Source organism: Leucopleurus acutus (genome assembly GCF_964270905.1).
Source record: "Leucopleurus acutus genome assembly, chromosome: 13".
NCBI classification, from domain to species: domain Eukaryota; kingdom Metazoa; phylum Chordata; class Mammalia; order Artiodactyla; family Delphinidae; genus Leucopleurus; species Leucopleurus acutus.
In genome coordinates, this window is record NC_139155.1 from 52067044 (window position 1) to 52093414 (window position 26371).

General features: G+C 36.4%; 1 protein-coding gene across 1 annotated transcript in view; it reads right to left on the reverse strand.

The window, feature by feature from the left end:
• MIB1 (MIB E3 ubiquitin protein ligase 1) overlaps positions 1-26371 on the reverse strand; it is a 115683-nt gene that overhangs the window by 81750 nt on the left and 7562 nt on the right. The window contains exons 2-6 of the mRNA XM_082853110.1: positions 14556-14727; positions 12621-12750; positions 6458-6562; positions 4258-4324; positions 2746-2950 (exon numbers count right to left, since the gene is read on the reverse strand). Coding sequence (XP_082709236.1) covers positions 2746-2950; positions 4258-4324; positions 6458-6562; positions 12621-12750; positions 14556-14727 — 679 coding nt within the window. The remainder of the gene's footprint in view (positions 1-2745; positions 2951-4257; positions 4325-6457; positions 6563-12620; positions 12751-14555; positions 14728-26371) is intronic.

Below are 26371 nucleotides of genomic sequence, written 5' to 3' on the forward strand. Positions count from 1 at the left end.
GTGAGTCCTCCAAATTTGTTCTTCATTTTTTAAACTGTTTTGGCTATTCTGGGTCCCTTGAGTTCCATATGAATTTAAGGTTCAGTTTGCCAATTTCTGTACAAAAAAAAAAAAGGCAAGGATTTTGATAGGGATTGCACTGAATCTGTTGATTAGTTTGAGGAATACTGTCACATGTTAAATGTTGAATTATTCCCCCCAAAAGATATGCTGAAATGCTAATCCCCAACACCTCTGAATGTGAGCATATTTAGAAACAGGGTGTTTGCAGATGTAATCAAGTTAAAATGAGGTCATATCAGATTAGGATGGGCCCTAAATCCAACGACTGGTGTCCTTATAAGGTCACGTAAAATCATCTTTTGATCATTGTCTATGTAAAAGACTCTAGAAGTTCCATGAGCTCAATTAACTTTCTTCTGTGCCTCCTTAGGGTTCTTTCCTTATGGATGGCTAAGGTACAAATGTTGGCCTGACGAAACTAAAATAGCGGGCTGGAGGACTGTTGATGTGGCTCTCGGTATTAAATAATCTCCCTACAACTGTCTGAACTTGACTAATCAGAGACTGACTTGAATGAATTTGAAAATAAACTATGTACCCAGAAGAAAAAAAAGAAGGTCATGTGACAACAGAGGGGCACAGAGACTCACAGAGGACAGGACCATGTGAAGACAGAGGCAGAGAAATGAGTGATGCATCGACAAGCCAAGGAAAGCCAAGGACTGCCAACAGCCACCAGAAGCCAGGAGAAGGCACAGAAGAGATCCTCCCTCAGATCTCCAGAAGAAAACAGTCTTGCCAACATCTTCACTTTGGACTTCTAGCCTCCAGAATTTGAAAGAATAAGTTTCTGTTGTAAAGCTGCTGTTTGCAGTAATTTGTTATGGCAACCCTAGGAAACTAATACACCATCTAAACAACATTAAATCTTCTGATGCATAAACATGAAACGTCTTTCCATTTAGGTCATCTTTAATTTCCTTCAACAATGTTATATAGTTTTTGGTATACAAATCTTGTACTTATTGGGCTAAATTTATTCTTAAGTATTTTATTCTTTGTGATGCTATTGAAGATGGAATTGTTTTTTTAATTTCATTTTCAGATTGTTCATTGCTAGTATACAGAAATACAACTGATGTTTCTTTTTTTTTTTCTGGTACGCGGGCCTCTCACTGTTGTGCTCTCCCGCTGCGGAGCACAGGCTCCAGATGCGCAGGTTCAGCGGCCATGGCTCACGCGCCCAGCCGCTCCGCGGCATGTGGGATCTTCCCGGACTGGGGCACAAACCCGTGTCCCCTGCACTGGCAGGCAGACTCTCAACCACTGCGCCACCAGGGAAGCCCTGATTTTTCTATATTGATCTTGTATCCTGTGACTATGCTGAATTCATTTATTAGTTCTAACAGTTTTTTTTGTGGATTCTTTAGATTTTTCTATACACAAGATCATGTCACCTGTGAACAGAGAGGGTTTAACTTCTTCCTTTCTCTTATTTCTTTTTCTTGCCTAATTGCCCCAGCTAGACCCTCTAGGACAATATGGAATAAAAGTGAGGAGAGCAGACATTCTTGTTTTGTTCCTGATCTTAAAGGAGAAAGCATTCAGTCTTTCCCACTGAGTACGCTGTTAGCTGTGGGTGTTTCATCGATGTCCTTTATCAAGCTGAAGAAGTTCCCTTCTGTTCCTAGTTTATTTAGTATTTTTATCATGAAGGCTGTTGGATTTTGGCAAATGCTTTTTGTGTATCTCTTGATATTATCGTGTGTATCCTTAAGATTTAAACACAATTAGAGCTAATTCTATAATGTGGTTAGCAACTTAATGTTAATTTTTCTTATTTCATATATAATCCTTCCCCTAAAGAATCTCAGAGAGTTAGTTTCTTTATGTACATGTCAGTAATAAAGCTTTGACAACTATTCAATTTAACTACTGAATTTTTTCTTTAAAATACTGTAAACATACTAGTAAACTGGATATATTTTGGCCCCTAGGGACAAATAAATAAAAGGCACAGGCACAGTCTCCAAGAAACACGAAACCCAGAGACCAAATAAATAACCATTTTAGTAGATAATAGGAGACCTAAACAGATAAATAGCGTATGCATGTACCAGGGAGGGGGGAAGGAGAGAGGAAGTAAGCATAAAAGTTCAATATTTATAGGAGGCAAAGGAGTTAATCCAGAGAAGGAGGGAGACAAGGAGGAAAGGGTATTCTGCATGGAATGAGTGGTGTGTGCAAAGGTTACAGAAGTGAGGAAACACACGCAGTGCTGTGTGGCTGATAAGCATTAGTGTGTGCACAGGTGTCTGTGGCAAGGCAGAGCTGTGTTACCATGAGATGACGCTGGAGATATGGGCCAGAGGAGTTTTACTGTTATCCCATTCATTCAGGGTAGACTGATGCAGTCCAACAGAACACAGAACTTTTTAGCTATACTTGGACCTAATACTGATACAATGTATTCTGCCCCCTAAAGGAAAAAAAAAAGTGCACAGAACATTGAATCATAAATATATTCATATAAATATATACACATACACACACACACACACACACATACACTGTTCTTACTTGTTTCCCTCCACTTTACCAACATATTCCGGATTTTCATCTATTATTGAAGAGTTAGCTGTAAGAAGTTTTATTATATCACATTATTTGCTTTCTTTAAGGCTCTTTCCTCTATATACTAACTTTATTTGCCATTACTGAAAATTAAAAAATATAACCAACCTATTGCCACTTGGATACTGTACTACAATGTCATGATCTTCATCAATGCCACAAACAGTTCCAGTTGTAGTTAAAGTCTCAAACATGCCATCAGTCCATCCTCCATGACCGTGCTGCAAAGACTGTACAATTTCTAGGTCAAGATCTATATTGACCAGGTCACCAATCTGCAATCCACCAGGATTCCTGTTGCCATTCTGCTCACCTGTAATTGCAGAGGGAGTTGACAAAGGAAAAGGAAAATCACAGCAACAACAGGCAACTGCACTGTTTTAAATAAGAAAAAGCCCAAGATATTTGAGTTTTAGTTACTATCTAATCTTAAAATGTTTTGAGAATATACTATGAGTATCAAATTCTAGAATTAGAGAGCTTCAAAAAAAGAAAGAAAAGAAAACAGACTCAAAACCAGAAATAATGTAATGATTTACAACAACGACTGAACAGGGGCAGAATCTACAGAAGACTAGGCAACCATCTATCAGAACACAAAGTTCTGAGCATTGACAATATTCACCTTTCTGCCTGGATGACTTGCTGAAGAGCCAACATAACTAACTAAAGTATATGAAAGAGAACCCTGGAATTTTTTTTCCTCTGAAGTGCTTACTGTTATTAGTTACCAAATAGTTCTTGTGATTTTTGCCTAAAGAGCATTTTCAAATATTTCAAAGCCCATTTCTGAGATTATTTTCGAAACTACTTATGGGATAAAGGATTCATGATCATAAAACACTATGCTGAGGGATCTGAAATGGGTATGCGGATTCTACACTTTCCTTGTAAAACAAAACAAACTTTCTGAAAGCAAGAGAAAGAGATGATCTCCTCAAAACCGTAAGATTTTCTTCTACATTCTCCTTTTTAAAAAAATTAGGTATGCTGGAAGAGAACAGCGTTTTGGGGCAATAAGGCAAATCAAATGATTTGGAAAGAGGAACAGAGCGTTCACATGAGAAAGGAAAGCATTCAGAGACTAAAGGTTTAATCAGAAGAATGTGGTAAATATTCATCTTGCCAACAATGAAGAATCTATAAAATGAAACTAGTTTTGGTTTTCTTGTTCTTTTTTTATTTTAATGATACATGAAATTATATTTATCATATTATCTTAATCTTAGAGCTGTTCTTATATTTTCAAAGAAATTTTACAGAAATTCTAAGGAATTTATAAGCATTAAATTGTTAGGTCCTATTCTCAGTAGTATAAGAGATATAACATTGATCATATAACCCAAAATTTTTCAACAATATAAGTTTATGGTTAAAAGACAAAAGTTTCAAATATAGTATGCCATATAAATGGTATATCAATTATCAAGTCATGACAATTCTTTCAGAGTTTAAATAAATTAAAAAGAACAAATGCTTTAAAACGAAATAAAACCAAAAGAGTAAGTCTTTAAAAAGCTTTAATGGTAACTAATTTTTTTAAAGCCCAATTTAAACACTTTTCCGATTCCATGAACTCTGACCCATTATTTAGAAATTTTCTCTAGCCTGTTAACTCACCTAGCACAGGACAATGATCTCTGTAGAAAGAACCTCCTTTGGCATCCTGGACACACTTCAGGTCAGACTAAGAAAAAGAAAAGAAAGCAGAAAAATCACCCTTGAAAACTTCAACTACAGCTTAAAACCTAAAATACGCAAAAATGTTCATTTAGAACATATCCTCAGCAGAAATGAATAGTAGCTCTCGGTTAACAGTCACACTAAACATTGCTTTCAAAAACACCCATCAAAAACTATAAACTTGACCTTCAGATAGGTCATACTTTAAGATTTCTTTTAAACTTCAACATTAAAATGCCTGGATCTTTACCATTATCATACTTTCAAAAACACATGCTGGAAAAAAAGAACTAAAACAAAAATCTCGTATTTCAAAAGTACATAACATATTCCATTTTAAAGATATTTTTACCAAAAAAGAGCTCAACTCACTTGATCTTTCTAATCAATTTTATGAGATATACAAGGCAGGTATTGTATAAAGGAAATCAGCCAAAACTAAATAGTCAGAAAGTAGAAAAGGAAAAAACCAAATCCAGTCTTTTGACTCCTTGTCCAGTTAATTTCCTATTTATATCACTTTCAGTCCTTACTTTACCATAACTTCGTTAACTCAAGTTCCTTCCCACTTAGCTTTTATAAGAAAGTATTTAAGTATTTGAATGGGGAGGCAGTTGTGGTATAATGAAAAGTACAGGAAATGTGAACTTAGAAGAGCAACCTTGAGGGTGACTGAAAATTCAGAAACAGATTACCTAAAAGTGCCTAACAGTACCATATACATGTATAAAGTGATCAGTACATACATACTATATTAAGGAAAGGAGCTCCTTTATACAGACACATACACACACAAACACACCCCAACCCAACTCTCTTTTACAGCCTCCTTTGCCACTATAGCTCACATTTAGTTCAATCCTAGCCAAGGAGACATGGGTCAAGCAGTTCTAATATGATACTTTAACCCAGTGGTTTCACTTCTAGGAATCTATCTTAAGGAAATATACCCATAAATGTATAAAGACATATGCACAAGGATGCTTACTGAAACACTGCTTGCAACAATGAAAAAAACAAAAAAAAACCCAGATACCCATCAACAGAAATCTCATTATATAAACAATGGTATAACCATATAATGGAATACTACTCAGCCATCAAAAAAGAATGGGATCAATCTGTATGTATACTACTGAATAAGTACCTGAGCGCACACAGCATGTAAAGCTTCGTTTGAAGCAAGTTAATAATCAGTTGGAATTCTACAAAAATTCCCAATTTAAAAACAGGGAGAGGCATGAAGATAATAATGAAAAACTAATGACCAATGCTGTATACAATCGTAAAAAGTGGCGAGTAAACTACCCGTCTAGATTCACAAGGCTCGCTTTTATGTATAAAAGGAATAGATTAAGGCAAAGGGACAGTGGGATATTTTTTCCCCTCCTAATGAGCATAAGAGTTGGAAAAAAAAATGAAATTTGAGAATTCTTTGAATGAAAAATGTATTCAAGGTGGAAAGGATATAAAAGGCATTAATATTTTAGCATTAATATAATATTTAATTACACTCTATAAATTAAATAGCTGAGGTCAACATTTGAATAATGATCCATGACATGCAGAAATATAGGACAATCCATTGAATAAAAACTACCATTATGCTCCTTAAGCACTTAAGTAATTCAAAGTGCTTCTAGGTCAGTCATTTTCAATCATCAACACTACACTTTAAAAATACAGAGGAGGGCTTCCCTGGTGGCGCAGTGGTTGAGAGTCCGCCTGCCTATGCAGGGGACACGGGTTCGTGCCCCGGTCCGGGAAGATCCCACATGCCGCGGAGCAGCTGGCCCGTGAGCCATGGCTGCTGAGCCTGCGCGTCTGGAGCCTGTGCCCCGCAACGGGAGAGGCCACAACAGTGAGAGGCCCGCGTACCACAAAAAATAATAATAATAAAAATAAATAAAAATAAAAATACAGAGGAAAAAACTCCTTAAAAAATAATTTTAACACCTATTGTATTAAATTCTCACTTTACAGATGTTCCCTCCAATTGCATACTCATGATTCAGATGGCTGTATTCTGACAAAAGGAGACGACAAAAGAAAAAATGGAAGAATACAATAAGGGCTATTTTTACTTCCCTTCTTTCACCCGTCCAATATTTTCAGCTTTTGTGGTTCTTACACTTACCATGCCCTCAAAGCCAACTCTGTAAAGGTTCTTAGCACCATTGTCCCAGAGAACGTAGGCCGCACTATGTGGGCTTGATGCACTCCAGTCTTGGATTTCTGTTACCTAAGGGAAGTTTTTGAGGAAAAAAAAAATTTTGAAAGAGGAGAGGAGAGGTTGGTTCTTTTAATTATATTTAAATCTTTAAAAATATTTCAGCTACAATCCTGTGTAACAGGATCATGAAAAATACTTATTTACCAAATATATGTCACTTCTAACATATAACTGAATTATACAATTTTCCAGAATATTATAAGCTAATTTCTAAAATCACTGTAGAAATTGTAAATACAGAAGCTTAGTGATTATTACAGTGACGGATTATCAGAAAATACATAATTCAATACAAAATTTAAAATCTTCACTCTTAAAGGATTCCCTCTAACAACAGTGTATTCTTTTAAACCTATTCTTTGATACAAAATTTAAAATCTTTGACCAAATACCCTGAAAAATTCAAGGTAAACCCACTCTCTGGTCAGCTAAACCCTGATAAGCATGAGGCTCAAAGGCCAAGTTTAAAGAAGACTTGAGTGACTTGGCTCCTCCAGCAGCACCCCTCAGTTGCCCCAAAAAGCAGGCCTTCTAAGCTGAAACACTGTGACTGCAGTGGAGACCCAGACACAATCTCTAGGCCCCACACACCAGCAGGCTGATTAGTAAGAGCGTTTAATACTTAAAAAAAAAAAAAAAAATACTGGAGTTGCTATTGCTTAAGGGCCAAGAATCAACTACACAAAACTGACGCACAACGAGCACTAAACTTGGGTATTCTCAAGTGAACCAGTCTACAGCTCAGTATGGGAAGTCCCACATGCACAACTCATTACTCTTCTCCACCCTGACACTTATAATCAACCACGCTACATAGTTACTTAGAATGCCAGGCTGATGTTAAATGTAATTTTTAAGGCATGCCCTTAAAAACAGACTATTTCAAATAAGATACATAATGACCATTTAATTTTCACCCTGTACTAAAGAAATAGTTTTGCAAGCTATGTATTTTATGGTGCTTTTGTAGAGATAAAAAGTTCTTATGCTTAAAATTTAATCAAATATTTGAGCAACATTTCAAATTGTTAGTAAATGAGTCTATCTATTCTCTTTAATTTTTTTTTTTTTTAAAGGCCGAACGGTGCAGCATGCAGGATCTTAGTTCCCCGACCAGGGATCAAACCCATACCCCCTGCACTGGGAGCATAGAGTCTTAACCACTGGGCTGCCAGAGAGTCCCTATTCTTTTTAATTTTAAAATGAATTACACATTATAAAAATATATCATATGTAAATTTTAAATAATAAAAAATCAAAATGAACATCAGACTAAGAAAAAGAATATTACCAGTACTTTTCAATTCCCCTGCATGCCTCTCATCAATCCCACCCTCCTGCCTTCCAACAGAGGTAACTACCATCCTGAATGCAGAGTCCATCACTGCCATGCTTTGCTTTCTGATTTTCACAACCACTGTATAACCTTCCAAAGCAAGAGTTTCTAACACTCTAAAGTGAAACATGCAACTTTTAGCAAAAAAAAATCCCTTCTAATTCTAATATAGTCAGGTTCTATTTCATTCATTTTTAAAAATACAATGCTAGATTAAATAACTCTGTGTTTTTATGAGAGGGACAAAAAAGTATGTGACCAACTAAAAAACAAAGACTACAAACTTTAAATCAAATTCATCCTAAATTTCAAATTACTTGGGATATAAGCAAATTCATTACTCAAGCTCTGAATCACTAAATGAAATTCCTTCATTTGTTAATATGATTTAGTTAATCAAGGAGGAAAGTGGAAGGCATAAGAAAATAACTACATTAATTTCATACTTTCAATTCTGATTAAGAAATATGTGTGGAATGGCTGCTAAAACCATTAGGTAAAAGGTTGCTGAGAAACTCTGTAAAGGATCAAACTGACAATACCTGCACTGATCAATCTTAACGTCACCAATAGTAGAATAATCAAACTTTATATGCCTCCTGATGTGATGCAATGAAAGTACACACACAACTGATGAGGTACTCTTGACAAAAAAACCTGAACCTGAACCTGAACCTGAACCTGAATCTAATCATGTCTCTACACCTAACACCTAGTTTATAAGAATATAAGGCTCAGAGGAAGAAGTTCAAGAACATCATAAAGAATCAATCAGCCAAATCCAAAGAACCTTGATTTCTTCAACAAATAAATGGCATTTTTTAAAATGTTGATAATTTTTGAAGTTGGATGTTGGGTGCATGGGAATTTGTTATACTACTCTTTCTATTCTGGTGTATGTTTGAAATTCTCCATAATAAAGTTTTTTAAAAAGAAGAAAATATATCTAGCGTACCTGTATGAAATAATCAACATATATTCGAAAGCATTTGCAAAATGAAAACAGTCTTGAAATACTAACTTAGGTAGTTAAGAATACACTACACACTTCCATGATGACCTTACATCATGCTTGCCAAAGCCATGGTGCAAAGCAAAAAACCATGGTACATGTTGGCACATGGTAGGCCATAGATTGTATCAGTATTACAACATCAGCCTAGGTTGGTTTATACCCCTTAATATGGCTCATACTAGCCATATTGTTGAGAACATGTAGTGATGACAATGGGGTGGGAATCTTGAACCCTCAAGGGAAAAAAAAGATAAGGAAAGAGGATTGGGACAGAGCAGCCAGCACTGAGGACTGGCCAGCACAGGAAGGCTTAAAAACTTTCTTCATTCACACACATGGTCAAAAAGAGTCAGACAAAAATTACATTTCATCTCAAACATGTGCTTAAATAATGTTACCCTGAAGACTTCCTATTATATTAAGTTCCCTCACTTAGAGTCACATGTGTAAGATGGTTTCATTTACTTTTCATTTTGTTCTTAAAATGTAACAAGTATTAAATCATAATAAACCAAAAATGTAATACTGATGACTCAAAGCTTCAAGAATGCCTACTTTTCATCCCCCTAAGAAGTGCCAATATAACAAAAATCCAGAAAGTTCCATTTATGTGGCTTCAGACTTTAGCTGCAACTGCTTTTGAAAAGCTGATGAAAAAATTTTTTTCCAACCCTCTGACCATAAAATTAAGCGTGAGGAAGAATATAAAGTTGAAAACAATTTTAGAATGAAAGTATTAAAAAATTTACTTCTTGTGCACTCCTGCAAAAGACATTACTAGAACGTGTACACCACCAAAGGAAAGAGTAAGCTAAATAAGATGATGTAATGGGATACAGAAAACATGGGATCCGGGTTTCCCTGGTGGCACAGTGGTTAAGAATCCACCTGCCAATGCAGGGGACACGGGTTTCAGCCCTGGTCCAGGAAGATCCTACATGCCGTGGAGCAACTAAGCCCGTGCACCACAACTACTGAGCCTGTGCTCTAGAGCCCACGACCCGCAACTACTGAGCCTGTGTGCCACAACTACTAAGCCCGTGTGCCACAACTACTGAAGCCCATGTGCCTAGAGCCCGAGCTCCACAACAAGAGAAGCCACCACAATGAGAAGCCTGTGCACCACAACGAAGAGTAGCCCCCACTTGCCACAACTAGAGAAAGTGAGCATGCAACAACGAAGACCCAATGCAGCCAAAAATAAATAAATAAATTTTTTTTTAAATGCTTAAAAAAAAAGAAAACATGGGATCCAGCCAGGAAAGAGGCAAGGGCATCCATCAAAGGGAACTGCCAGGATGACTGCTGGGTACCAGGCATCAAGGGCAATCTGTCTGAACTGTAGCCATGTGATTCACAGGCCAGACATGCTGAAGGCTCTTATCACCCAGATGCCCACTGCCATTGCACCATTTTATCAACCTAAGGTCACACTGCCTGAGTGAGCCTGACCCAAATTCTCCACTGTACTTGGCTTGTTGGACTATGTAATGATGAGGTTCCCACTCTCCCCTCCACCCCCCATTCTCTGCCACCTAAATCAACTGAGGTCTCTCATCTTACCCCACAGAATATTCTGCTTTGACCCACTTCTAAAACTTTGAGGTGGACCATGGTAAGCTTAGAAGCAAAACATGCATAGTAACTCATGTCCTCTGACCATATTCCTGTCCAGTGTCCTGCACTTGGCCCATACTTCTGCCTTGCCTGATGTCCTGACTGTGCTGATCCCTGTGTTTCCCAGGACTCACTAATGAGTTCTTGCAGGGCTTGCGATTGGGAAAGGGTAAACAGAAGACTTTTAAAGGTATTCATAACATTCTATTTTTTAATCTGTAGAGTAGGAAAAAAAGTTTGCTTTGTAAAATTTTATTACTATTCTTTAAGCTTTAACATACATTTTATACATCCTATGTGACACAGTATTGCTACGATTACAGAAGTTGTTAACTGCACAAAGGGCCTTGCCAAGGAGGAGAATAGAGGCTGGCCTCCAGCCTGAGCTCCACTTACCAAGACCTTATGCACGGGGACAAGGCTGTTCCTGTGTCCAGGCTCAAAAGGGTACCTTTTCTCTACCACTGGCTTGCGAAGCATGTCCCCACATCACTCCATCCATCCAGAGGTGGTGCCTTTCCCAAATTCACACTGGTCTATTTTTCTTTTTAGAAATGTGCTTCTCAAACTTTAATGTACATCTGAATGACTTAGGGCTCTTGTTAAAATGAAGATCCTGGGGCTTCCCTGGTGACACAGTGGTTGAGAGTCCGCCTGCCGATGCAGGGGACACGGGTTCGTGCCCCAGTCCGGGAAGATCCCACATGCCGCGGAGCGGCTAGGCCCATGAGCCATGGCCGCTGGGCCTGCGCGTCCGGAGCCTGTGCTCCACAACGAGAAAGGCCACAACAGTGAGAGGCCCGCATATCGGAAAAAAAAAAATGAAGATCCTAATTTAGAAAGTCTAGGAGGAAAGGGACCTATTACCTATTATACTTCTAACAAGCTTTCAGGTGACACCAATGCTGCTGGTCAACAGGCCACACTATAGTCACAGAATTTAGATTTATATTTCTGGTTGTCCATCTCCCCTAATTAGAATATATGTTTCAGAAGAGTAGGAATTTTGCCTCTTTTGTTTATTCCCATAACCTTCATGCTTGGAATAGAATCCTTCACCTAAGTGTTCAATAAATATTTACTAAATTAAAAAAAAAATTGCTTCCTTAATAAAAATCAAAGTACTTAAAACATATAGGCCAAAATATTTCTGTCCGACTTCCAAACGTTAAAATTAGACCTTATTACTTGAAATTAAATCAATATAACAATACTCTGAATTTAGAAAACATCTATTTGACAAAATGTTTAAAAATCTCAAATTCAAAAGAATCTATATAGCACCAAGTTGTACAAAAGAGGCTTTCGAGTTCCTAGGAAGAGTTCCTCAGATGACAGAGACTCTAAAATCATCATTCCTTAATGCTAAAAACAATATTTTAAAGAAGGTAACAGAACTGATATTAATTGACTTCAAAATCTCAAACGTGAAATGCTGTTCATTTCAGTACATCTAGCAAAACACAGAGAATACACATTTAACACGTGACTGACTGAATCAATGAATGCATCATCAGCAAAAGCAACATGAAATCCAAATAAGTAAAACCAACAACCCATTCACCCTAATATCTCTGGCTACCCCAGCCCGTTAAAGAGGCTGTACAAAATTCCCTTCAGAATAACTGCTATAACTGACCCCTAGACAGCTCTACACGCCTCCTGAGAAGGGTAAGGAAAGTGGACTGAATAACAAAGTAGCTGCCTATTACCCCTCAGAAACAGACCTTTGGGGGAATGGAATATAAAACAAGTACATTCAAATGAAGTTTTAATAACAAGAAAATCAAGAGCATGAGATACCGCTTAGGGAGGACTAGCCCAAACAGGATGTTCAGAAAGGCATTCTGGGCAACAAAACGGCCACATGAAGCCTAAAAGTGGAAAGGTAAAATCTACCCTACAACCTTCTCACGGAACGCCAATATGTACAACAGAGCAGGAACAATCTTTTTTCTTCCGGGGGAAAAAAAATGAAAACTTAAGAAACTGTTATTGGCATTAAAAAAATGGGCCAAGAAATTCAACTACAGTAGTTATAAAATCTACTGAATATACAATATTCTAGAATAACATGATGAATCAAAAACAATTTTTACCTTTCCCCTACGTCCATTTCCTCCATCCTGATCTTCCCACTGCCAGTCCACTCCTCGTACCACTCTGGCACCTGCAAAGATCCCTCTGGCTGTAATCTTCTTAGATTTTCTACGAGACTCTAACAGAACCCTAAAAAAAGTATTTACTTTCAAATTTATATAAAAATAGGTAACAGCAGTTTATTTTTTAAAATAAGATTATAAAAAAGGTTATTCTGAAAATATAAAAGATTTTTCTTTGTTCTGGTTAATACCATAACAGCACGGTACAGGAACACTTTCCACGTTACACAGGTTATGATGATGAAGACATTAGTAGTTGGAATAATAATAATAACAGCTAATATTTACTTAGCTTTTCCTATACATAAAAGCACTTACAGAGGTATAAAGTCTGTTACAGTCCCTAAGATGAAGGTATTATTATTCATTTTACCAATGAGGAAACTAAGTCCCAAAGAGGTAAGTAATTTGCCCAAGGTCACAAAAGTTAAATTGGAATGGAATCAACACATGAATCCAGTCTAACCACTTCAGGGTATCACCACACTCTTCAATACTTTAGAGATGGCAAATTCAAAACCCTACAACTGTCAGGCAAGTACTACAAATGAGGGCCTAAGAAAGACAGCACCACAGCAATGACAAATGGCAAATGGCACTTGACCTCAGGCTGGGGAAAACAATAGGGAGTGGTAGGGACTTTGGCGAACTCCAGAGTATGATTTGTCTAAAGGGTACAGGTGTTCCTGTGCTTCAGCCAACTGCTGCCAGGAAAAAATGCAGAACCTGTGTTGACAGTCTTTGGAGCGTGGGGGAACAGAATAGGGTTAGAATTCATAAACCTGATTTTTCTGTGAAATCACCCGATTTTAAAAGGTTAGCAATTGTTCAAAAATTTAGATCACTGTGTAAGTCAAGTAAAATACATCTGTGGCCTGGATTTGACCTACACTAAACTGTCTCTAAAGTAGTGTATACCTACAAGAGACTACAGACCTTGAAAAAGATTCTATACTCAACTATCTAGACAAGCATGGTTTTCCAAGGCCTTCTATCCCTTATTCTTCTACATCCTTCTCATTCCTAAAAATCAAAAAGATTTGGGGTTTTTTCTTCTGCTCTGCTTTTATCTCATTATTCTGTTCATTTTCAGAATATCTTTACTACACCCTAACTTTAAAAATTGTAAGCAAAAGACAAAAATAAATAATCTGTTGAAAGTTACTCACTTAATAAATGGCAGGACCAGGATCTGAACCAGGACAGTCTGACACAAAAATCCATTTTCCTATTACTCCTGCTGCCTCCTTGTCACTGACTTGATTCTTGCTCCTATGCATTAGTCACAGCTACATGAGAATACTCAATCACCTGAAACTCTGCACCCATTCACAATTAACACCCTTCTCTCTTTGCTCCTAAGACACTTAATATACATCACTATATACAGTCTGAAACATCACATGATAATCACTGTTAATCAAATAATACCTTAATTCGTAAACTCCTTAAGAATAACGTCTTATTAATCTTCAAATTTACACAAGTATAGTCTTAATGCTCTGTAGTCTTAATAAATGTCTCTTGATTCAATAAATGGGCTCTAGTGTTCACAAGATAGAATGCATACAGAGAAAACAATCAGCCTCCTTTGGGCCACCCTTTCATTTCCAAACACTGAGCAGTGCCAAGTCTCTACACTAGAGAAAGTACAGCTCAGATTATCCTGGAAAAATACCTGTATCTCTATCTTCACAGAGCTCTTTTCTCGCTATGTGGTAGGCCTGGTCCACATCTAGCCTGGTAATTGCTACTTCTTGACTAAACCAGCTGTCAGAAGCTATTTCCTGATCCTATTTTTAATGCTGAATGGTATAAAAAATTCAATAGAAACAAGGAACTGCAATTGAAAAAAAAAATGGATTGCCATACCGCTCACTTCCTGGTGTAGTAATTCTATAAAAGCGATGCCTTAAATGATGTTTATCTCCATGATAACAAACTGTGCACAAATCATAATTTGTACACTCCGCACATTTCCATCGAATGCCAATGATTGGTTGCTGACGGCAGGTATCACACATGGTTCCATCATGCTTGATGCCTATTAAAACAAGGATACACGCTTACATTAATTACAAGTATTATTTATTTGAATATTATTCCCTAAGGGAAAAAATAAGAACACAGCATTTTACAAAATAGCTCAATAAAACAAGAAATAATATTTCAAATATACCATATATAGTTGCAAGATAACATATTGCAAATATTTTAACCAGTACAAATTATAGACTAAATATTTTCTATCCCTTCTTTTTTCACTAGTAAGAACACTTCCCAGTAGCACTTTCCTTGCTCTCATCCACAAACTGAAATTTAGGTTCAATCCAGAGAAAGAAAGAAGAATCCTTTATCACCAAGTAGATGTTTCAGACTTCAAACACACAAAAATCTTTTGAGGAATGTGAACCTATTCTCCAGGTAAAATTTCCAAAAGAAAAGACAGTTTTATTCTCATGATATCAGAAACAAACTATCAATTAACTTTAGCATTTACCCCTATGTATTGACAACCTTTTCCCCATCAACAGTAAACTTTAGACAATGATTAGCAAGCAAGTTTCCCAGTTTGGGAAACAAACTTGCGTTTGTCATGGGTTTTCTTTTTTCCTTAAAGAACTAGAAGAAATTAACACTAGAAAAAGAAAACAAGCACTTGGTAATATAACCTATACTAAAAATGTTCACTTGGATAGATGAGATACATGTTAGAACTATAAAAGTTCCACTATAAATCAATGAAAATAACTGACATTGTAGGGTAATAAGATTGGGGAATAATGTTCCTTTACTATTCTACTAAGATCACTTGTTCAATAAATTAAAACTAGGAGTTTTTAAAACAATGTGTGGCCTGTGAACATCAGTGTCACTATTTCATGACACATGCTGTATGGTCATGCCCAATGTTGAACTACAAACAAGGGCTAAGTTGTCTGTACAATACTGACACTCCCCTAGATCAAGTTCTGGCTCTGTCAATAGTTATCTCATGAAAAAGTCATTTTAACTGAAGTACTTACATATAAAACAACAGTATTTATTTCAAAATATTTGGTGGAGAGGGAGGGGAAGTAAGGTGTGTTTAGACGAAACAAGATTGCTCGTGTTGAAGTTGGGTAACAGGTAACATGGGGGTTCATTATACTATTCTCTATTTTGTATAAGTTTAGAGATGTTCAATAATTAAATAAAAGAAATGAGTCATTTTAGTTCTCAGAACCTCAACTTCCTTTGGAGGAGGTAATATGTTCTTTAAAGGAAAGGTATGTTCTAAGAATAAAATGAGAATGTGAAGTACACGCAAGAACTAGAATACAACAGTAGTAATACTGTAGCTAAACTCTGCAAGAACTAATACACTATTGCTACTTCCTGGTAAGGGGAAAAATCCTACATAATTCATTTTCTATATCCCGGTTTAAAATCCCTATGAGTAAGGAAACCAGATTCTAAATAAAGTACCCTAGCTGAGATGGTTAAGAAGAAAAAAGGGGGGGAGGGAAGGAGGAAGAATGAACACTGAAAGGAAGCTGGGATGTCTAGTAAACTACAAAAGAGCATGACACCAACACCAAATATGTTTTATGTGCAATCCTTCTGCAGTCTCCTACCACACAAATGCCTGGCTGTAGAGACAGAGAAGACAGCAGACATCAGTACCTACTGATTCATTCAGTAACTATTTCTTTACTGCTACTATGGGCAGGCCCTCTGCTGCTTTCAAATATCACTCTTGCTATGGTAGGAAGAACAGAAAGGAAGAAAATAAAAGGGGCTAGAGAAACAAAGTCAAGTACTAAGAAGCTTACACAGTAGTCCAGGTAAGATAAGGGTAGTTTAAGCCAGGGTGATGATAGTGGAAGTGGAGAGAAAAAGAGTCAAGAGAGATTTAGGTCTTGGTGGCTATGGGTTAGAAAATAAAAGATGTAGAAGGTAACAAAAAAACAAAAAAAGTATAAATAAGATCATTAAAGAGAATACAAATAGATAAGTATTAGAGATATTTAGGAACAAACAGCACAATAAACTGAAACCTAGAACTGCTCCCTTAAAAAACAGAAAGGGAGCCACCAACAAAAACATAAATAAGCACATGCTTATCAAATAATACAAGCTCAGGGCTCCACTGAGAAACTCATTCAAAAAACTAAATCAAAAAAAAAAAGAATCAGGAAACGTTTTTTAGAAATGGTGGATGAGTAGACCTTTCCAAGGAAGAAAGAAACCTCAGAAGAGCACAGAGTATGTTCAATGAACCAGGAGCAGCTTTATTTGTTTGACAGGATTACGAAATATAGTCAGAGACTTAGAGATAAACTTTATAGAGTCATGCTGGGAGATAATAAGATAAAACATAATCTCTGATCTGTATATTTAAATTGTTGCATTAAATGGGGAAAACAAAGGTATGCGATTTCAGAAACTACTTACATAACTTACTGGCTAGGTAATGTTCAGAATCGAGCTTTTTAAACTACTCTGGGACCAATATTCTCATCTATATTCTCATCTATAAATTGAGAAAATACTTCCTTTCATAGATGTTATGGACTGGGAGGTTCCCCCCACAATCCCTAACCTCCAACGTGATGATATGTGGAGGTAAGGCCTTTGGGAGGTAATTAGGTTTAGATGAGGCAATGAGGGTGGGACTCCCATGATGGGATTAGTGTCTTTCTAAGGAGAGGAAGAGAGACCAAAGTGTCTCTCTCTCTCTCTCTTTTTCTGTCATGTGAAAACAAAGCAAGAAGGCAGCTATCTGCAAGCCAAGGAGAGAGCCCTCAATAGGGAACCGAAGTGGCCACCCCCCTGAACTTGGACTACCCAGCCTCTAGAACTGTGAGAAATAAATTCCTATTGTTTAAATCACCCAGTCTGTGGTAGATTGTTATGGCATCCCAATCAGACTAAGACAATATGGAAAGGGACACTGTGAAGCTAAAGTGATATAATAGAGGTAAACATACTCTGAAAGGCGTTACAATACAAGGTAAGTATAAAGAATTATACTGCAATTAATTTAATCTTAATATAGATATATTAAATGTACTAGTCATCTATTTAAATAATTTAATGATCAAAGTCATCACATACCCCAGGCAAATTCAGCAATACTTATACAAAAATTAAAGAACTCAATAAATTTCTCAATTTCCCATACATAAATACATACAGAAAATATTCAATTATTCATGTGTGGATTACCCCCATTTTATTTTAGCAAATTACCTGCCCTCTCCATTTGCTAATTACTCTTTTATCTCAGGTTTTCCCCCAAAGTTTGTGGCTTCCCTGCAGCTGTACCTGTCCTCTCTGTTCCTTTAATTGTTTTCACTCCAGAACAGCAACAGAGGACACAACTGCCATGTGAGACAGTCCTATACAAGAGTAGTTCATCCACCACTTCTCATTCTAGCCTATGGCTAATTCTGACTGCATCAATCATGAAAATTATCATCAGCCATAGGCCCAAAAGAAATTATACTCTAGTCTAACAGACTGTAAACTAAAATTAAAAACCAAGTTAAAAAAAAAAACCAAATTTATAGCTGCACAACTCAGAGCTACCAGCGTTCACAAGTACTGCATGCTTCAGTCTTTCACAATATAAATCAAAAGGCCAAATCTATTCTTCCTTTTGGGGTGTATAAATGAATACACAGAAAAGGATTTGTTTGGTGTTTTTCAATCACAGAAGGATTTTTTTTTTTTAAGTACCAAATAATCCATAACCTGGCTAATCATCCCATGGGTTACTAAGAATTTGCTATATTTTGCTTTAAACCAATATATAACCATTCCTTATAATGTTCACTTTGAAAACATAATTTTGTAATTATTCCTGATATTATCTCCCAACACAAATAGCAAAAGTCTACAAAGTTAAGAAAGAAATTATCCTAGTTCACATAAAGATTTTTTTTAAGGTAAATTCTAAAACCTATCAACAGACAAAGATTTTGAAGAACTGTCATAATTGTCTGATGCAAGCCTAAAAATGAATTTTAAATTTTCATAAAATTGCACTTTTTAATAAGAAATGGCAAGAATCACAATATGAGGTTTTTTAAAATTCATCAATTTAAATACTGAAATACAGGTACACCCCTGCTTTATTTATGCATTTTATATCAGGCACATTCCTGGAAAACTGAGTGTATACTTAAAATGGAGGAAAGACGTGGCAGATTGTATTTTCCAAAGAAAGCCTCACCGATCGATATCCACCCCAAGTGCTCTTCTGACAAGAGGACAATGAATGACAAGTGGCCATCAAGAGGCGGGTCTGTTTTCCTCCCCACTGATCCTGGGGGGACATCTGCAACTGCCTTGGTTAATAGAAGGTGGCAGAAGTGACACCATATGACTTCTGTACCACCTGTCTGTCCATGTCTCTCCCTCCCCCTCAGGATTCATGCCCCCACATGCCTTGGCAGTTCTTTCATACTAAGTCTGGCTACCCTGAAGCTGCCACAGAGAGGAGACCACTTGGCGAGGCCATAAAGAGGTATAGAGAGATGCCCGAGGAAGCCTGGCTGTGCAGCCCCCTCCACTGTTTGACTCTCCTAGCTGGGGCCCTAGATACTGTGGAGCAGAGGCAAGCCATTCCCCACTGAGCCTCTCCAAATCCCTGAGGGGTAGAAGCCCTGAGCATATAAACTGTTTCATACCACTAAGTTTGGGGGTATTTGTTGTGTAACCATTGCAACTAGAACAAAGCAAGTTAAAAATAAGTTACAATCTTTATTAAATTACAGTTCCCTGCAGTACAGCATAGCAAAAATGTGGATAAATTAAAGAGCTAAATATGAAAAAAAGAAAACCATAAAAGTGCTAGCAAAAATTGTTGAACAGCATCTTTTACAATTCTGAGTAAAGTCTCTCTAAGCATGACACAAAACCTAGAAGTCACACACACATATAGGAAGTGTATAAATAGAGAAAACCTGGAAACTCCTCCAAACTGCTGACAGTGGTTGAGGATACACAGATGAGGAAGGAGAAGGCACCTTCACATTTTTTCTGTATACACTTTTCAGTTGTTTAGCTTTATTACATACAATTTTCAATTGTTCAGTTTTATTATAAGTATTAATTTCATAATTTTAAAAAGAAAATACAAAACAAGAGATACAACTTTATCCTCTTAAATTGGAACAGATTAAAAATAATATGTCAGTGTACGTGAAGATGGTGTCAAGGGAGCCAGTCATACTGCTGAGAGGGAAACAGAAATTGATACAATCTCTATGGAAGGTACTTGCAAAATGTTTCAAATGCTTTAAAAGATTTTGACCCTGTCTTCAAATTTTTTAAAAGGTACATCTCATGATACCAAATTGTTTGCAGTAAATAAAAATTTAACATAACATATTGAAAAGATGGGGATGCGGCTATTTATGTGTAAACTAAGGTAATCCATAGAAATTCTATGCAGTTATTAAACCATGTTGTAGAAGAAATGGTACTGAGATGGTAAACTATATTATTATTTTATAAAGCAGTATGCAAAGGATTACAGTAGAGCACTTTGGTACATAAATTACATTATACACATAACACATGTGCCCAGAAAAACTAGAAAGATAACCCCCAAAATGTACTTGACGAGATCACCCTTTGGGGTTTTCCAAGTTTTCTATACTGGGTATGTATTAATTCTAGGAAGCAGCTGGGCGAGAAGGGGCATTTAATATGCAGTATAAGCATCAGAAATGCTGGTATATGTCACTTACAAATAAAAGCTAAAAATAAACAAAAACATGAGGAACTCCAAGTATTTACAGAAACCAACGTTCAGTTACTTCAGCAATGTGGTACACTGCTACTCAGAAGTTTTTACGTCTTTTAACCCTTACCCTAACTTGAGCTATTCTGTGCTTATGAAAAGAAAATATATAGCTAATAAGTACACTCCTTATTGCCACGTGCCTTAAGAGTCTAATTTGTCTTACCACAGGAAAGCATCATGACCAAAAACATCCTAATTAACATTAAATAGCAGTAACAGTAAATGTCCACACAGTAGTTAAGTTTCTGAACAGGTCTAAAATAGGTCTCCTATGCCATCACAAAAAGTCAAATACACTAAACAAATAGGTATCCAATACACACTAAGAGGTATACCCTAATTTATCTGCACAGCTCTTCAAATGAGTGCTGACTGATGAAAGGCATAGGGAAAATGTATCCCAACCTCCTCACCTGACCAGAAAAGGAAAAGCCCAGTTTTCAGGTGTTCCCCTATTTACATATTTTTCATCTCTAAGTTCATTTTCTCCAAAATACAATAACATTCATGAGCTCATAATCTGAGTACAGGCTTTCTTTAAAAGCAGCCATTTAAACATACAATGATAACTGGTTAAAAAAAAATAAAAACTTCTACAATTCACAGTTTTAAAGAATACTTCAGGAAAACCACTAATGCACACAAAAGCACATCCAAATCCTTTCTTGGTTCCCACAGTTCAAATGCCAACAAAGCTACTGAACAGCTGTGAAACAGACTAATACTGAGAATTGGAAAAAGTAAACAAAGCAACCCACTCCACTACCAAAATGAGCAGTACAGAATTTTTAATGAGAATGCAATTAATTGACTTTAAAACAAAAGATGACATTTAAAGAAAACATAAAAAAGGAAAAAGGATTAAACGAACAAGGCCAACATTTTACTGGTCTCTTACTCTGGCAGCTTTTTTGTTTCCCCTTACTTCATCCACCCAATTCATTCTCAACTAAAAGCACTCCCTTCCACTCTGAACCTCCTTAGAACCTCCAAGAGTTATTCCTTAAAAATTCAATAAAATTTAATTCCCTAACTAAACTCATGAATGCTTTTTCTCCTTCCTAAAGAATACCATACCACCCTAGAGAGTTAACACTCTTTCCCTTTGCTAAGCTTTATGAAGACATCTGCCACCGTTAAATGAACCACCTGATGATAGCTTTTGACTCATTCTAATACTCAAATGACCATCTGCTCTACATTTTAATGACATCTTGCCTAAATTCAATAACTTAGAGTATTTACATAGCTTAAGTCTTTTTGCTGGCAAATTTTATGAGACCAGTAAAACACTATGGTCGAGATCAATAACCACAAGTTTCTTAAAAGAGCCAAGAAAAACAGCTCAAATTCATAAAGCACTGATTTATTTAAGTAAAATGTTAAATTTCTAGAGAGAAAAAATGATTGAAACAGAGAAGGTTCTCACTACAAGCAGTTCATTATGTGAAGCACTTAAACATGGAACAAGAATATGTGAATTATCACTTTGTATAAGAGCAAAAGAAAAAGTAAACAATGTAAATGTTCATTAACAAGAGAGTGAAGATATGTATCAGGTATACAATGGAACACCTAAAATGAACGCTCAAGAGCCACACAATTCAACATGGATGAATCCTTCAACCATAATGCTGAATTTTAAAATTATTCAAGAATACAGAATGTTGCAAATAAAGTACTATGCACTATTTACAGATATATACAACACAGCATAAATGTAAAGAAACCCATGGGAATTACTAATTTCTACACAGTGGTTACTTTAGGAGAGGAAGGGAATGAAATTGGGAAGAAGTACAGAGAGTGTTTTAAACATTAGAAATGCTTTATTTCTAGATAGGTTCACATTTATTAATCACTTATCCACTTAGATATCTTAAATACTATGTAATAAATTTTAAAACTTTTTTAAAATAAAAAATAAGCATTCCTAGTAGACTAGTATAGTGCCTAGCTAATCCTCTAATCTTTTGCCCTAATTAAAAGATTTCACCTAACCTCAAAAAATAATTTACAAGTCATTAACCAGTGTTTAAAAGCAATTACTTGCTGTGGCATAACCGTTTGCTGATGTCACTCAGCCAACCAAGAATTCCTATTTCTGATTTATGGATTCATTCAATTTTAACCCCAAATCAATGTGACAAGTTTACAGAGATTAAAGAGGGTTAACCAACTTGAGTATGCATCTTATTCTCCCTGAACCATCAAAGTACTTATGGTTTAGAAACTGGCTGAAATGTAATTAAAATTCCTACTGAGGGTGAGGCCTTTGTGACCTGCCAGCTGGTTGGTGTACTCCACATTCCTTACTCTTGAGAAACAGTAAATTAGTGAAAATAGTATTGTTATTATTAATAATACTAACCACTACTTAAATCAGTACCAAGCTAGGTGCTTCACATGTATTTTACTAACTTTCCCAGCAATACTAAAAGGTAGGCATTATTATCCTCATTTATAGATGAAGAAATTGACGATATGAAGGCACACATTAGTAAGTGGTGGGCTCAAATTCAAACCCATGTGAGGAGGCTGATTACAAAGCTTGGCCTCTTATGCTTTTACCCTACCAGGGTTTTTCCCTCTACTTAGCTCTGATTTTTTTTTTTTTTTTTTTTTTTTTTGCGGTATACAAGCCTCTCACTGTTGTGGCCTCTCCCGTTGCGGAGCACAGGCTCCGGACGCGCAGGCTCAGCGGCCATGGCTCATGGGCCCAGCCGCTCCGCGGCACGTGGGATCCTCCCGGACCGGGGCACGAACCCGGGTCCCCTGCATCAGCAGGCGGACTCTCAACCACTGCGCCACCAGGGAAGCCCTTAGCTCTGATTTTATTTGAAGAATAATTACATATCTAGGGCATCATGTTCCCCATTCAACCTCTGCACTAAAAATATAAGTTATTAAATCCTATTCTAATATTCAAATAAATCTCAAAGAGATACATTTTTAAAATTGAAAACATTATCTACTTCTTAGTTAATTTCAAAAGTGTTGTAGAGTGAAACACCATCTACTTCCAACCAACTCCTGTTATGAGTTAAGGAGATGTCTTTGAAAGTGCCTCACACAAAATCTACAACTCTTTCATCATATCTTTTCTGTTGGACAAGTTATTCCCTCATCTATTTTTGCAGCCTCTGCTACTCTACTTTATTATAAGCTTGCATAATAAAATTACAATCATGCTTTACACAGTCCAAACAAAAGAAACAAGGTGTCAAATTAGGCATACAACTGGCAATTTTAGTAATATATTTGTTATTTTTAGCACTTGTTACACAAGAGTAGAAAATTAATTAGGTCAAAAATAAGAATTTTATCCACTTAATTTTTTTCCTAACAGATAAAAATTCATTTTACAAGCAAAACACCTGTGTACCTTGACCTACTCCAACTTCATTTTACAGGTGAAGAATTAAAGTTTTAAAGAGACTAATGTTATAAGGCAGGGGGAAAAAAAAAGACTGACAAACCTAGATTTGAATCTCAACCATCAACCAATTACTTATGAAATCTTGGGCAAATTAGTTCATTTCTCACAGCCTGTTTTCTCATAAGTAAAATGAAGGCTATCAAACAACACTTTTATGAAGTTTAAATGAGATAAAGTATATAAAAAGCTTAGCATAGTTCCTGACACATGATGGGAGCTCAGTAAATGTTAGTCCATTCCCCTAGTTAACGAGGCCACGTGAGAAAATCTAGAATGAACAAATACCTTGACTTCCCTACTAAGCTCGTGCATTTTCCACTACTCCATGATAAGAGACTGGGAAAGAGGGGCGAGCAAGGCACCACAATGTAAAATATTACAATCTCAAGCTTTTATGATTTATTATCACTAGCCCTGCAAAACTCCCAAAATTCAAATAATGATTTTTAACATCAAAACGTTTCTACCCCATTTCTTGATTTTTTCAGAACAAAATTATCATCAAGAAGATAAATCCATCCCAGGAGAAAGCTATATACTCTTATCATGAGTGTGCTTAGAGAATATAAACTAACCCTAACCACAGCAAGCATCTACAAAAGTAAATATGCTCCCAAAGGCAATCCAAAGCCAGAAATGAATGTCTGGACTACCTGCTGCATTCCATTATCTCCTCCATTAATTTAAACCCCACCTTATCTTAGTTGTGTCCTACAAGTTCATTTAAAAGCCCGCTGTTTAGAATTCAGAACCATTTTCCCTCAGAAACAAAGTTTTAAAGATAACTTAGGTACCAGACTATTTCACAAGAACTTATTTACATAGAGCTAATCTATGGGCAAAGATCAAAATTGTTCCTGTGTTCCTAGTTCCATCTGAGGAGGTGGTTTAATCTCTGTAATGCAAACATGATGATAAAAAAAGGCAAGCTAAATTGGTATGGGGACATATGAAAGTATATGAGTAAAGAAACGGGCTTAGGAGAATGAGGAGTGTTCTAAAAAAGCCATTTCCCTACAGATACTTAAAATGCATAAGCTCCTGCTTGGTGACAGTGCAATGGTTTTCAAAGTGAAGTACATGACCCAGGAAATATAAAAGATGATCCTCTGAAATTAAAGAGATAAGTCCACAATCTCTTATCTGTTCCAAAATCCCAAAACTCTTAAGTTTTTTGTAAATGAGCAGGAAACTCATTTAGTGGTAAATCCTGATCTGAACAAACAAGAGGCTGTGTAGTCTTTATTTACCCCCTTAGTATAACCATTCATATGCTTCCTGCAGAAATATTGGTGTATCTGATGACAGGGTGCTGCTGTGGACCTGGAAGTGGGCATTAACAAAAGTTTATAAATTCAGTCCCAAGCATTCTGAATAAAGGGTTGTGGACCTCCATTAATACTTTTATATTTACTATTTTTCTTTTTTCTTTTTTTCTTTTTTTCTTTTTTTGGCCACACCACACAGTTTGTGGGATCTTAGGTCCTGACCAGGGATTGAACCCAGGCCCTCAGCAGTGAAAGCTCGGAGTCTCAACCACTGGACTGCCAGGGAATTCCCTATATTTACTATTTTGCTAAAAATCTATGAATGAAATTAGGTTATTAATTGTACATTATTCAGCTGATACTAGCACCCTCAGTGGGTCTCCACAAAAAAAAGAAAAAAAATCACACACGGAATACAAGGTGTACTAAAGGTGAGTGGGAGTTTGACAGCCTGAGGGTCTAACACTGTTGCTCACTTCTTGCACATTAAGACGGGCTGCACCTATTTTGTGCCTAGTTAAGCAGTCTTGTGGAGCCCCTCCTAATGATACAAAACAACATGTTGATTATCTTGCAACAAAGTGCTTGAGGGTCAAAATTAAGAATAGTTCCATTTTTTTTTAATAAAATAAGTATTCCCAAATTGCACACCTTTTCTGGAATGAAAAGTGGTTGTTAACGGTGTGCTCCCTAGAAGATACATATATTTTTAAATTATACCATTTAATCTGTCCCTTCCAGGTAAAGGTGATGTCTGACAATAAATAAAAAAATAAACGCAGTCCAAAAGAAACTAGAGTAAGCACCGTGAAAACTGACATTTGGAGATTCTTCCATCATTATATGGTCTTTAATGCTGAAACAATGTGTATCACCAATAAACTCTAATATCTGCATCCATAAGGGAAAATCACTTTTATTTCATTTTAAATTCAGTGGATTTTGAATTTATTTATTCACAATGTAAAAGTGAAACACTGTCCAATTCGTTTGTTAGAAATGATCAGCATCAGAAAAGATGGAAAATTACTAGCTAAATTTCAATAAAAATGTTTACTTAACTGGTAAACGGGATAGAAAAATAAGATTGAGATTTGGTAAACACATTGTATTAATCAGGGTCCAGTCAGGAGACAGGAAACCACACCACTTCTAAAAATGGGGAAACAATGAAAAATAGTAT